The sequence below is a fragment of the Pinus tabuliformis genome, chromosome 2_2, assembly GCF_031772625.1.
Source record: "Pinus tabuliformis cultivar Carrire ecotype Pingquan chromosome 2_2, CPIR1, whole genome shotgun sequence".
Lineage (NCBI taxonomy): Eukaryota > Viridiplantae > Streptophyta > Pinopsida > Pinales > Pinaceae > Pinus > Pinus tabuliformis.
Window position 1 is genome coordinate 249,076,395 of NC_142300.1, and position 15,544 is coordinate 249,091,938.

At 39.0% G+C, this 15,544-nt stretch overlaps 1 protein-coding gene across 5 annotated transcripts in view; it reads right to left on the bottom strand.

Moving 5' to 3' along the window:
• Positions 1 to 6,301: 6,301 nt before the first annotated feature.
• Positions 6,302 to 15,544, bottom strand: part of LOC149192225 (histone acetyltransferase GCN5-like) — a 427,304-nt gene continuing 418,061 nt past the window's right edge. For 2 of the 5 annotated variants that reach the window (XM_089404506.1, XM_089404507.1), the window contains exons 12-13: positions 6,854 to 6,995; positions 6,302 to 6,758 (exon numbers count right to left, since the gene is read on the bottom strand). In XM_089404506.1, coding sequence (XP_089260632.1) covers positions 6,692 to 6,758; positions 6,854 to 6,995 — 209 coding nt within the window. In that variant the 3' untranslated portion in view covers positions 6,302 to 6,691. Of the gene's footprint in view, positions 6,774 to 6,853; positions 6,996 to 15,544 lie in introns of all 5 variants that reach the window. The other 3 variants (XM_089404509.1, XM_089404510.1, XM_089404508.1) reach the window with 3 other exon arrangements.

The window sequence follows — 15,544 nt, forward strand, 5'->3', positions numbered from 1 at the left end:
GGACTACAGGCGATGAGGGGCAGGATCTTAGAGGTACCTAGCCTCTTGGATTAGACCTTGCTACGGGAGCCCCGAAGAGGAGTAGTAGTACTGGCTAATGTAGGTAGAGATGGATGCAGATGGAGCAACAAAGAGAGCTACAGTGCAGGAGTCCCGAGACAGCACAAGGCTAACAGCTGCAATAGTGCGAGAGGCACAGGAGTGTTGCACGAGTGCAAGATGGCACAGAAAGGTGTGCAACGGTGCAAGATGCAGGGAGTTGTTGCAGTAGCGCAGAGGTCAGAGAGGGAGCACTTGTCAACGGCAGAGGAAGCTTCAACATCAGGAGTACTCTAGCTTGACAAAGAAGTCATAGTTGGGAGATCAGTTACTTCTCAGTAATTGAGTTGCACTGCAGTAGTTAGTAGTAGTGCTATGGGCAGCACGATGCAACATGATGAGAGGAGATGCAGTCCAGACGCAGCAGTGGCAGTGACAGAGCCATGGGAAGCAGCATGGATGCAGAGGGAGTTGTCGTACAGATGCAACAATGGCAGTGGCAGAGCTATGGGTAGCAGTACAGGATGTAACAGTGCAGAGGATGATGGGCAACAGGCCTAGCATCAGTACAGGGACAGATGCTAGATGATCAGAGTGATACTCAGTAAGGAGCATTGCTAGAGCACAATCCTTGCAAAGAGGGAGTGTTGATTTGAGGTAGCATCGGATGTGCTCTAGCCACGAAATTTGGTGGATAGGTTAGGGCACATGAGATCTCCAATACCCAGAAAGGATTTGGGCAGATTCTAAACAATTTAGGAGATATTAAAATAATTAATATTTTTAATGGAGTCCCTAAGTCTAAACTTAGGGAAATTAAAATATTAATGTGGATTAATATAAAACTGTGTTAGAATGGTCCAAAAGACATGGATCAAGCTAGATCTAATCTTAGTCGTCGATTAGGGACTTAATCTCGACCGTTGATATGTCAACAATAAAAGTATATGAGGAGGCTTGAGGGTCACTTGGAGAGCACACCAGATGATCAATCATTCTATTCTCTAGAGAGGGGTTTGCTAAGAGAGATAGAATCAGTGATCGGGCTTGCAGATGAGGGGCAGTGAGTATAGAGAGACAGAGAGGCAGAGATAGTGCCGAGAGATCAACGCAAGAACCAGAGAGTGATGCAGTAGCATCCAGGGCTCACGCAGGGCCACGCAGAGGCAGCCAAGAGCTGCATGTTGCTTCAGAGAGGCCATCGTAGCTAACTTAGAGGGCCAAAAGTTTGACACAGGGCCTCCTGAGGCTAACGCAAGCCTATTCAGGGTGACGCAAGGCCAGCATTGAGCAGAGAGAGGCTGATGCTGGGGTTTCTAGGACAGATTGGAGCTGAGGTACTCCTAGAGGGTTTATCCGTGGTTTCATCTGGGACATCTGTCTTAGACTGACAGGTACTACTGCCAAGGGCATTCTCTATTGGGTAAGTTGGATTTGGCACCCAGGTTGTACTATGAAATTGCTTAATAACAAATCCCTCAGATAGATGCACCGATTTTCTCGCATTGGGTTTTTCCGGGGACATTGGTCTAAAAATAACGGTGTCATTTTGTGTGCTTGTATCTGTTTCCTTCAATTGATGATCTGTAATATGTTGAGCATGCACTAGTGTTTATTTTCAGTGTTTACATTGTAAATAACTTGTTAAGTAACGAAACAAGTAGGTAGGAATAAATCAGTAAAGTGCATGGAGGGTTTCTAACTGGTAGACTTAGAAACTTCAACGACAACAAGAGAAAGATGAAGCGAAGGGAGAAAGATCCAAAAATTTCTTTATTTCCCTCCACATGTCTGAAGACTAGGGTTTTTTTATAGTTGTTGCAAAACCAAAATTTGTCAGTTGAAGTTGCAGATCCGAGCGAAAGATCGAAATTGAGATTTGAAGCAAATTGAAGGAGGATTGACTCTTGTTGACTTGGTTGATCTTTGACCTATTTGGAAGAGATCCTTGGAGAATTGACTTGGTGCTTGGAGGAGGACTTGGTCTAGGAGTTTGGGTCTTAGGTTTCTCATTTGAATTGATTCTACAAGAAGAGGAGTTCTTTTGCGTTTTCCCCTTTATAGGGGTTTTGCTCTGGCATGGAGCCCAAATCTTGTGTCTATTGTCTTTGTTGTTTATGCTCTTGATATTTGTTTGATGAAAAGAGCCTAACTAAGAATAATAAGAAGCTAATATATGATCATAAATTTTTATCAAGGATAAGGAGAATTGTTTAAATTACTGCCCTACTTGATTCTCCAACAGTTCCTTCAATCTCATGTTCTCTCCTCTAGCCTTCTTTAATTCATCTAGAGCACTAATAAGCTCTCCTTCAACATCTACTTCGACTTTTTCTTCATCTCTATCATCAATGGAACTAATAAGTTCGCATCCAAGATCTATTTCATTTTCAACTCTTGTTTCTGAATCTAATATCTCTTTCTGATTAGCTTTAATTTCTTGAACAACAAAATGATCCTCTATAGCCATGAGTATAGGCCCTTCTTCATTATTACTAGATGTATATCTATCTCTTTCTTATGAACATCTATAACATAGATTACCCATTCTTTTATAATTACAACAGAATAATAGCTTACTTGGGGATTGCACTTCCTTTGAATATGATTTTTTTTGATAATCAACGACTCGCACATTCAAGACAAGGGGATCCTCTTCATGATCTAATTCATTACTCAAGCAGTGATGATCTTCAATCTTCTTTGAATCACTATGTACTTCTTCCTTCTGAGATGGCTTCTTGACTTCATATGCAATGTGAGCATCTTTATCATAGATGCATTACAACTTATCCCATCTCTTTTGCATTCTCACAATGAATTACCTTGCAAGAATTTGATTTAGACAACCCACTCAAGATTGCCTTCATAGCTCTGGTATTATACTTATTGTTCTTTCCATACTCTACAAATAACCATACATCCAAGTCAAGAGCCATTAAATAAACTTCCATCATTACCTTCCAAGTAGCATAATTTGATCAATTCAATAATGGCATTCCATCTGGGGAAAACCATCATGGCTAACCATGGTTCTTTGAGATCTAGCTTCCATCGGTTAAACTGTCCTTGAAAGAACCCGCACTTATACCAATTGTTGGAAACGAAGAAGATACTGAGAGGGGGGGTGAATCAATATCTTATAATTTTTAACAATTATTTACTCAAACAATCGCATGAAAAAATATAGAAAAGCACCTATCACATAAATGTTGAACATAAGAAGTTTACTTGGAAATCCATATGGGAGAAAAACTGAATTTCTTTTTATTTATGATGTAAATACAAGCACCAACTTCATATCACATCAAGTTATGTAGGCACCAACCTACAAGGGCTCCAACCCCGTTCTCTTTGCAAGCACCAACTTTGCAGGCACCAACTCCTTGAAGTATACATGCACCAACCTAAAGGAAACACCCACTCCCTAATACACAAGCACCAACTTGCTTTGCCTAGCAGATCCCTTTTTCATTCATTTTCAAACTCAAATCCACAAGGTCTTTCATTAAAATATTAATGAACCAATTGTTTAAATCTTATATCATCTCATCTTTTTTTATCTACTCAAGTTTTGAAATGCACTTGAATCGGATTTGATCACAACATTCAAATCTACTCTCTTTTATTTTCTTTCTCCGCAACAACCTCCTATTCTTACATTCAAACTCTACATGTATTTCACATTTGGGCCAAAATTGTCTCTTTTCCCATGCTCGGGCTCTGTGCATGATATCACTGCCTCCTCTATCTTAGATCTACTATATCAGGCACACATCTCATTTTATTTTCATGATGTAGCTCTCTGCATACTGCTCTTAGCTTTAGATTGCATTCAAGTATCCCAACATTTTGTTGCTCATGCTCTGTTTCATATTCACGTTGTTTCATTGCTAGAATCCCTTAGGTCTATCTCAATTCAACTTCTCTGTTCACTGTTGCGCAACTCCTCATATCTTCGTTCTACGACAACTACCTGTGTTACAACGTGTTCATGGTTATTCTCTCCCACTTTGATTTGATTAAGAAACACACTATTATATCGTTTATATTTTTTGTTATATAAGCTACCCAAAAATAATTGCCCCCATAATAGACTTTAATCAATTAACTAAATTTTGGCGCCTAAACACCAAATATCCATATCCATCATAGCCCTTTAAGAAGCTCCCTTATGCATATTACCGCAGCCAAGAACCACGAGCTTAAGCCCAAAGGTGTTTGTTGCTCGTCGAACTATCAAGCTTTTCTCCATGCATTGTTATAGCTCGATGGCCGATAAGCCCCTGGGTGCTTGTTTTGTAGCTCAAAGTGATCAACAGTTAGTCCCCCATTGGTCCATTGCTCGCCGCTTGTTGGCCTTTGTCTACACCACTTGTTACTATCACTATTGATGGTCAATAGGTTTTGGGCGCTTACCTGCTAGCTCTTACGACAGATACTGTGACCATTGCCTTGTGCACTACTCACCGCTCATCGCCCAAGCTTTGAGTCTTGCCTATCATCTACTAGTAGTGCGATAGACGAAGTTGCTATCAACCCTTCATCAAGTTCGTGGTCATTGCGATTGAGACTTTTAGCCACATTTTTTTTTAGGTTCACCATTTTATTGTCAGGGCTTTATAATATATATATATATATATATATATATATAATAAAATAAATAAGAAAAAAAATAATTAAAAAAAGGGCTTAAAAAACATTGTACAAAGTCGTGATAGCTATATGCCATCACAAGCTGCCCGTGCAATTGCCTTGTTCGACATGCCGCCCCCATCTTTAGTCGTCGCCACTACCTTGTCGCACATGTTTCTATCATCTGTCATCATCGTTGTTTACCGAATTGCTAATCGACCTGCCTACTTTTTTCATCCCATCGTCATTCCCTGCTCGACTCCCATCAGCTCACCACCAATTCTACTCGAACCCCCCCTTTTGCCCACTATTGTCAACCAATTGAATTTGTACAAACATTGTCGTTGCATGCCACCGGTGCCAGCCAAACGCTGTCATTGCACACCACTACTATTGCACACCCTCGCCACTTAGAGACACAACCACCGTACGTCGTCACCCCATTTCCCATACAAACTGCACCCGTACACAACACCATTGTGCCAACACACCTTTCTCGCTATACTCTACGAGATCATACTCAGTCGCTACCATCCATATGGTGATAATTTGTTAAAGATTTGAGCAATTATGTATACTGTATAGATATAGTATAATTCATACAACTAGAATCATCTAGGTTAATTGCTTTAGTTTATTAAAGGTGGCCAATATTATTGCCTAAATAATCAATATTAAACGTTCTAACCTTCCACAATGTCCACTTGTCCAAGTCACTAATAAATGACTTAGGGTTTCAGAAACACATTGTCCAAAAGATTATATATATATAAGTTAAAATAGGGTTACTTTTAAAATCTAAGGTAATTAAAAATAACTGCAAAGTTCAACTCACTTTGCAAAAACAAGAGAAATTCGAAAATGATGAAAGGGCATTCTCTTATAAAGGTAGCATGATCTCATGTTTTCAGTTATGTACATTAAAATAAAATATTCAAAGAAAAGAGAAAAATTACTATTATTATCAACAAGAACCGCGAGGAAAATTACATTGATGTTAATTTAACATATCAATTATACATTCAAACATTCTTATATAATTATACTACTTGTCCTATGATGATAGATATTCTCATATTCCAGATATTTTAAATATTTGTGTGGGAATGTACTTTGTTCACTACAAAATGAATGGGTGTTTTAGTTGTGCACATTCATTCAAATTGTACAGTAAAGCCATCCAAATGTGGATAGCCCAAATGTTTTTACTGAAGTAGCTCTCTTTTGTTAACATTCCCGCAAAAATGTTGTAACGTTTTGATAAACTATTCTGCATGGACAATAACTAAAAAGAAATATCAGAAGTTTGGATGAATAACATCACAAAATTATAACGAGTCAAAATTATGATTACAATCCTACAGATGACCAACTAAGATTGAGCACACACTCTTTGCCTTAACATTAGCTTTTAAGTAGTATTTAGAAAGAAAAAATATTTACTTAGCGTGCCGTTGTTTCCTTCAATTTCCAAATGCATGGGATCCGGTGACATTCCACAAAGCCAAAAATCCCTATTACGGATGCACCATTTTAATATTTCAAGGAATTAAACCCCTCAGAAATGCAATATTTACTGAAAATAAAGGTCTGGTCAAGACAGGTTAAATTTTATATGGACAAACCAAAAACCAATTGGTGCATTTATTGTTATAGCACATAGCTTTCCCAAAAAAGAAATATCATTATCCCCACAAATTCAAGGAAGATCAAAGTATTGACATTATTCACACTAACAAGCAGAATTATAAACACAACAGCTTGTGTAAAAAAATATAAGAAAAATCCAACTTCTTCTGTGGCAACACCAATTACTTCCATGCCAACAGAGGAAATCTACGAGAGCTATAGTTAAAAGTCGGCAACCTTTCCATTTGAGTTTAATTCATAAAATTGCACCACAGTGCAAATTCATACATCTTATAGGAAAACCATGCAAAAGCATAAAGCACAGCACCATGCAGGCACAGCCAGTGCTTGTTTGATTTGAATAAAGGAAATTATGATGACAATTCCATCATTGCTGACTCTTGTTATTAACCTGAGTTCCAGCTTGAAGTTTGTTAAAAAAGTAGGAATCCAACCTGTGAGATAATCACCTTAATCATTATTACTTTGTCAGTCTCAACATAAGAATTCGCTCCGTACAAGAAGGTCGTTAAGCACACATTTTCCTTACCTGTTTGCACATTTATAATAAATAGTTTCATGGGTATTATATGTCCGTGCATTTGTAAACATCCTCTTCACATCTGCAACGAACATGTCCAGTGTTACATAGTATTGCTCACTTTCCAGTCGCTTTGACATTGTTTTCAAATCTGGATGCAATGTATTTAGTAAGAGTCAGTTAACCAGAAAGAACCCTTGTGACACTCATGAGATATGTTTCCAAAAAAAGGCTAGCTCTAAGAAGAAAAGGAAGTTGAATAGAGTTTGCATCCTATTGTTATTTTATTATAATAATGGTCATATACTTTATTATGAGGAATATAATATAGTCATGTCGTACAAAGTGAGTTAAGGTAATTAAGTCACATGTCATTGATGATGTTAAGTCATATTTTAAAGATCAAATCCATGTTTATAAATAAACTTCAGATGTACAATATTGTGTTGGAGATGTCACTGTGGACCACTCAAGCCAAAACTAGCAAGCAAGGGTTGGGGCTTGGATTGGAAGACCAAGAAACAATGAGAAAATTCAAGATGAAAATCATAGTTGGAAGTAAGAAATCACTCCTAAGGTTACCCATAATGTTAGTTAAAAATTTGATAGAAGTGGCAGGAGAAAAGTGTAAGAGGTATGTTTTTTTAGTTAAGGGATTAAATTTCTAAAGTTATTTTGTTCTGTTTTTGGAGTTTGTTCAAAGTGGCAAGCCTGCATAGAGATACTCAACATCATGGTGGATGGAAGCATGTTGATGCCTTTGGATGTGAGGGAGACGTGGTATTTTGACACTAACATCTCTTAGCATATAACAAATAGGAAGAATTGGTATGTGTACTTTGTGAAAGCTAAGCCCACAATAGAGTTATTTGATCAAGGAAAAAGAAAAACTCGTGTGGTTGAAGGGTATGAGAGTGTGCGGCTACAATTAATAAATGGTAACAAGTTCTTGTTTTAGAACATTCTTTACATTCTTGGAATAAGTAGAAAATTGCTTTTTGTTAGACAAATTGGAAAGCAAAGTTACACGTAGAAGTTGCGTACACCACACACAAAGTCTTGGTTAAGGATTTGAAGGAAAGATTATAGCCTTAGGGGTGGACAATAATGGGATGTACAATGTCAAAGGTGTGACAATGGAGAACTCAATGGCCATGGTAGTCAAGAAAACAGGGGTTGTGGTAGATTCATAGGAAATGGATTACAAAAGAGATATTGATGCGAACGCACTTTGACATCAAATGTATGGGCATTTGAGTTTCAACATCTTTCTCTTCTAAGTAGTTTAGAGATGGTTAAGGGTTTGCCTAATACTCAGAAGAAATAAAGGAGACCTGCATCATGATTGGTAGGAGAGCAGCACAAGGACTTCATTGGCATAGGAGGAAGTAGAGTGGTTGTGGTTTGACAATAACACCATCATTGTCAAGGTATTTTTTGCTTCTTATTGATGAATTTTCATAGAAATTATGGATCTTCTTTCTTTAGGATAAGCTAGATGCTTTACATGCTTTTAAAAAGTAAGGTGAAGGTAGAAGAACAACGCCATAAGAAGATAAGTATTCTCCAATTAAGAATTGTCCCTTAATCTTAAGTTTATGTTCCCTGTTATAAAGATGGCATTTGACTAGAAGTTTCATGCAACTTATCAAAAAAGGATTACTTTTGGCAAAACCGACTGGTTCTGGGCGTATACTATTTTGATTAAGGTTTCAAACTAGAAAAAGCCAGTTCCATATGGAACTAATTGTAAATGTCAAATCGAGCCAGTTCTATATGGAACCATACAACCGATGATGGAGACCACTTGAACTTAAATATATATTTTTTAAATTAAAAAAAAAAATAGAAAATATAAAAAAAAATAAAAAAACCTAACCCTAATCCCCAAAATGATATTTAAAGAGGTCCCCACCCTCCACAATTAATTCCCACAATTGGAGTTTTTGAGTTGAGTTTCTTAGGATGATCTGTGGAGTTGATTGAAGGGTTGATTTGGAGTTGGTTCAAGGGTTTACTTTTAGAATTTCATGGGTTGGTTTGTAGTTGATTCAAGATTGAAATTTGGGTGGCTATGGAATGTGTTGTCGCCCAAATTGTACATGTAAGATGTGACAACGTTTAGGACAAGGGTTGTCACTCTAATTGTCGCCCTCTCTGTTCTAGTTGTCTCCCTACAACAGGCTATGCGGGGTAGTCCCTATGAAATGTGAAGATGCAAGACCAGTCGACAACTGACAAGTCCGTGAGACACAACTGAGTGGCCTAGCAACTTGGTTAATTTAGCAAGTTTAGTGATTTGATTAGATTATCGTGAAATATCCGTGCTTTAAATGGAGTCAAAATACTTGCTTTACGTGAAATATGGACCAAGCCACCAGATGAACAGTTGCTACTTTAGGGAGCTTCACTACCCTATATGAAATGCAACAACTAAAATCTAAGTGAAATGCAAGATCTTCGTTTATTTTAAATTATATGCCCAACTAAATAAATCCTTCCTCTCAACTATTTTGAAGCTAGTCTCTAGTGTAGGTTGTGAGAGAGAAACCTAGGGAAAGATAGCAAAGGCTATATTAACGATACCTCCCCTGGAGTTCTAACCACCCGATGCCCAACTCATCCAAACTTGAATTCAAGCAAGCACCCAATGCAAGCTCTGAACAGTGAAATATACCCAAACTTGAATTCTAATAGTCCCTTGCTTGATGGAAACTTGATAACTTCCCTTGTGATTGCATTCCTTCCCTTGCTTGGGCTTGTCCTTACCTAGCTCTGATAACATGTTAATTTTGGTTAACATGCTCTTTCCTTAGGAGTTAGGATAGTTACTTCAACATTTCATATAGCCCATTTATCAATTCATTTTATTCACATAAATCGTCATCATATTGATAGTAACAGAAGAAAGAACATATATAATAAATGAAGAAGGCAAGCCAAGACAAGAGAACACAAGGATATGGCACAAGCCAAGGAAAAACCCCAAGATGGGGAACCCTTGATCAATTCTTCTTATTATTAATATCAAATGCTCAGCAGAGAGAGAGTACAATAATTCAAGGTCAAAATTAGCTTGCCAATTTTGAAGATCAATATCACTGCTCCTTAGATAAATAGATGGCTCAAAATTGCAAATCTGGAGTATACAAATAGTACCCTCAAGGGTTCGTATCATACTGTGGTAGAGGCTTCTATTTTCTGGTTATTTGGTTAGGGCTTGTTGATAAGCTGCTACAACCCTCTTCCACTGCACTTGGACTCCTCCTTTGGCTATGGCCTCCCTTCAAGCTAGTCTGCCCACATTCCTCAACTGTCCAAGGCTATTTCCAGCCCTCTAATATTCCTCATGGCCTCCAAGTAGAAGGAGATTAGGTCTTTGGCCCTTCTGTAGCCACAATCAATCACACAACCTCTTAATCTAAGGAAGATAAGGCCTGCGGCTCTCCTAGAAGTGCTCCTGAATAATGAGGCCTACTTCTAGGAGAAAGACTCCACCTGAAAAAGTCCCAAAACATCACCAAAACAACCCTCAACAGATGCGGCTCCTCTCTGCTCAAATTTGGACCTGTAATGAAGATAAAAGAGCCCAAAACAATTCACAAATGTGCCCAGACTTTCTCAAATCAATCTCGGCCTCCTGCCTATGGAACTCGGCCCTTGGAGATGACTAAAACGATGCCAACCTTGCCCTCATCATCTTCGCTAGAGATATTCTTCTTCTACGACTATTTCAGAGAGGATAAGAATGAGGTATCGAAGTGTCTAATGAGGATAGAGGTCACTTCCTTTTATAGTAGTTGGACAGGGGTTTAACTTGGTTAATTTACCCCAGACCGACCTTGGTGAGTTACTCATGAGTGGGCTTGTATTCAAAAATATATTTTCCCTTATCCAATTTTGGTGATCTTGAGGCCGATTTTGGTCCTCTCAAAAAGAGGAATTTATTGCAATAATCATCTCCATCATATGAGTTGTCCAAAGTGGAATTTGACCCTAGTTGCCAATTTTAACACTCCCTCTCAACTAGGGAGAATTCCACCTACCAATATTTGATCATTGATCATCATGCCACCCTATTAATATGTACCATCTCTGCAACTCGTCTCAACTCTATTGAACATTGATATCAATAAAGAAGAAGAATTGGTTGAGAGTGAGTCATCAGACCTTGCCACTCTCTATTGACAAAAGTCATTCCACATATCCAAGACTTGATACCAGGTGATCAAAACATCATTCATCCTAGACATAGGAAGTATGACAGTACACAATGCATCCATCGGTAGTGCTATGGTTCCTATCCACTTTTCTCAACTCATTGACCAGATGAGAGGTACTTCCCAGGTCTCCCAGACTACATGGGTAGGATGATACTAGGGCAATAGTAGGGAAAGAACAAATCACATCCTGCTCACAGCCACACGTAGGAAAAGGATGAACCACATCCTACAGTCACAAGTCACAATCATATGTAGAGAAAGGATAAACGATATCCTACAGTCACACGTCACAATCATACGTAGGGAAAGGATAAACCACATCCTACACGTATGCAAACCACAAAGAGTGGGGGAAGGATGAACCACGTCCTACATGCATGCTAACCATCAATTGTAGGAAGGATCCTACACATGGGGAAAGGATGAACCACGTCCCATCAACATGTCAACCATCAATTGTAGGGAATGAACATCCTACATGTGGAGAAAAGATGAATCATGTCCCATCGACGTGTCTACACATGACAACCCACAGATGCCTATATGCATCTCTCATAGGGGTATCGACAGAAGAAGGTGAACCACTCATCCTACTCATATGCCAGGAGAAGGTGAACCACTCATCCTATGCATATCTCATCAATCGTAGGGGAAGGTGAACCAATGTTTTAAAACTCCGACTCCGACACCGACTCCGACACCGACTCGGCCGAGGGTCGACTCCGACTCCGACTCAATATCAACTCGGCCAACTCGATTTCAATGACTCAGTCGTTATAAAAAATACATTAAATATTTTTTTTTATAAAAAAACATAATTTTAAAGATTTTCATTCATGTTTCCAAACACACAACATTAGAATATAGATGGAAGACAACATATGATCAAAGTAGGCTCATGAATATATCCATTATATTAAAATGGCACCCAGTGCACTGTCTAATACATACATGATCAAAACAAAAGCACATAACCAAGGAGGCTAGAAATGGCCTCTACAACAAAAGTAAACTATGACCAGTACCACTGGCTAGTAGTTACTGCCAGAGGAGTGAAGATCATGTGGATCAATCTCTGGATCATCATCAAAGTCAGACAAGAGGCCCCATGGCTCCTCCTCATTATCATCTCTAACTGCAACTGTAGAAGTGGTAGCACTAGCAGGCTGTGCAACAGATGCAAGCTGAGAGATGAGATATGCAGCTGCGCTTCTGTCGTGGCTGAGCAGAGGAAGTGCTTGCAACTGGAGGACTTGTTGGTTGTGAGGTTGAGGCTGGTACAAGTGGATCAAGATCTGCATTCAACTGAACATCATGTTCGAGTGATGCCTACCCCTGTAAATCCAAATCAAGATCCTCATCAGAATCAAACTCTGCTGGATGACTCTCCACTACCCAACCTGATGTTGGATCAATGTCTTCCAACACAATGGGATCTGAATCAGGTCTTTTGTTCAACAATTGGTTGCGTCTAAGCCAGAGGTTGTATTGGACATAGACTAGACCATTTACACGTTTTTGATCCAAAAGGTTTCTCTTCTTTGTGTGAATCCTCTCAAAGACAGACCAATTGTGCTCACACCCAGTAGCACTGCAAGTTTGACTAAAATACGAATTGCAAACTTTTGCAATTCAGGACAATGGCTACCAAAAGCCTCCCACCATTGTGCTACAAAAAACATAAAAGTGTAATGAGTTAGCTCAACAAAATTACAAATTATATCCAACTTCCAAATTATAAACGATTTAACAAAATTTAAAAAAACTATTAAGAATTTGAAAATTGAAATTTTTGTTTACCTGGCTCATCTGCTTCTCTTGCAATCTTTGCGAGGTTCTTCCCAAAGGTACCCGAGGCATTGGGTGAAGGTCGTGACCTGTCAGTGTATCTCCAGCTGATCAGACTCCAATGGGATCATGTGATCAATGCAATCAATCAGTCCATCTCTAACCTCCCCCCTCAAAGCTCCAGTCTCCTTAGCTTTATAATGATACTGTGGGTTCAAAAAATACCCAGCTGCATGTATAGGGCGATGGAGTTGATTGTTCCATCTTTCATCAATGATTGCCCAAATGGACCCATACTTAGCCACTTTATCCTTGTATGCCCTCTTTATTTGCTCCTTTGCTTGATCCATAGCCTCATAAATGAAGCCCATAGCCAATCTTTCCCCATCCACCAACCGCAACACCTTAACCAGTGGCTCAGCAAGCTTCACAATCTCTATTGCCTTTCTCCAAAATATTTCTTCATTAACTTTCTTTTTCAATTTTTTGCCTTCCAGTTTGTGAGACCACTGGCTTTGATTCCATTCTTCACTGGAAAAAATCTTTTGCAAGTTTCTATTTTGTGAAAGCATAGATTGCAATGTCAAAAAATGAGTAGCAAATCTAGTGATGGCAGGCCTAATAATATCCCTGCCCCAGTGTGTTTCCTCATGAGGCTCAAAATCCATGAATGATTGTAGATAATTTTTGTTACGCTTTTGGCATGATCTATAGTGTTTTTGACCCAATCTAGTTTTCCAATATCCTCAAGCATGAGGTCTATGCAATGTGCAGCACATGGGGTCCCAAAGATGGTCTTGTGTTTTTCCTCTAATAGTTTACCAGCAAGAACATAGTTAGAGGCATTATCTGTGATGACTTGAACAACATTAGCCACCCCCACCTCCTCAACAACCTCATCCAATAGATGAAACAACAATTGCGCATCTTTTACCTTATCAGATGCATCAACTGATTTTAAAAACATGGTTCCCTATGGGTAGAAGATAAGATAGTTTATGATGGTACGGTTTCTTTGATCAGTTCGTCCATCTGACATGATGATATATTTTTTAATTTAGAAGCCAAAGAACCCACAGTAATAACCATTTTTCATCAACGTTTCAAATCCCAACAGGGATCCATCATCAGGACATTGAAACGTTGATGAAAAATGGTTATTACTGTGGGTTCTCCAGCTTCTAAATTAAAAGATATAAACCACAAATGTCTTAAATCCATGATGATACATCCTGTTCTTGCCCATGAGTCCTTGAAATCTTTCAAGTAGTCATTAATGGATGAAATTTCTTTCTGCAAACAATACCCCTTAGCTCATGCATAGTAGGGCCTTTGACACCTTTTCCAGCAACATGTATGGCATCAAACATAGGCTTATAATATGGTGAACGGGAAGCATTGAAGGGGATATCAACATCATACCACCATCTAGCTATGTAATCACAAGCAGTCTCCCTCAATTCTTTCTTCCAATGGTCATCTAAAGTGGGTTGCATTTGACTTCTACTAGCTTGAGTATCATGTGCATCTGATGGAGAGAAGGGAGTGAAATAACTTTTGATATTCATATCACCCTTTTTCATTCTACCCTTTCCCTTTTCTTGAACAGACTCAAAAGAGGGAGGAACATATCGGAAGGGGTTGGATGCATCAGTACAAGGGATATAGGAAGAACCCTCAAAATCAAAATGGGGGTTGGTAGCCATCATTTTTTGTATATTCCTCTTCCTCCCAATTTCAGCCTCTAACTCTTTTTGCCTAGCCTTATCTTCTTTAAACTTCTCAAAGCTGGCTAACAATTCCTTCCTAATCTCCCCAATTTCTGGCGAGGTACATGGAGTAATTTGGCCTCTAATCCTTGCCAAGTGTGTTTTAGCCTATTAATGCCCCCCAGGACCTTCCTTAATTTTCCTATGGAAAAATTTGCAATGCATTTGACTTTCAACCATTTCAACATATGCCCAAGCAGAATCTTTCACTCTAGGTGCCATTTTTTGACTTGGAAATGAAAGCAAACAATCTGAAAATGAAAAAAAAAAAACAAAAAACATTGATTCAATGTTCATTTCTTTCACAAAAAACACTATTTAGGATTTCTAGATTTGCACATAAAATTTAATAAGCAAAAACAGATTTGTACAAGTGAAAAAAATACCCCTAGGCACAAACTGCCTCCTCAAGCTTGCTCCAAGAAACCAACTCCTCAATGCTGCTCCAAATGGCTGCCCAAGAAGCTCCTCACTCCAGCTACAATGCTTGCCCAAGACTCCTCACTGCTGCTCCAAAAACAAACTCAACAACTCCTCACAAACTCTCACTGAAATTCTCACTCAAATGCATGAGATGGCTGTGAGAGAATGAGAGGGGTTGAGTGGGTTAAATAGGGTTTGGGAGAGGGGAATGGACCCCAAAGACCAACAAAACAAAAACTAAATTCCTTTGGAGTCCCCCACACTCAACAAATAATAAAGAAACCAAAAAAATCGTGTTTTTTAAGTGACCGGGCCGGTGTACGTAACCCGACTGGGTTGATATGGACTCGGCCAAGCCGGCCAGCCGAACCAGTTACTTGACCGGGTTGAATTTTCCAGGCCTGGCTCGGACCGACTCGGCTGAGTCGGTTCTGAGCCGGCCGTTTTTTAAAACATTGAGGTGAGCCACTCACCCTACACATGACAACCATCATAGG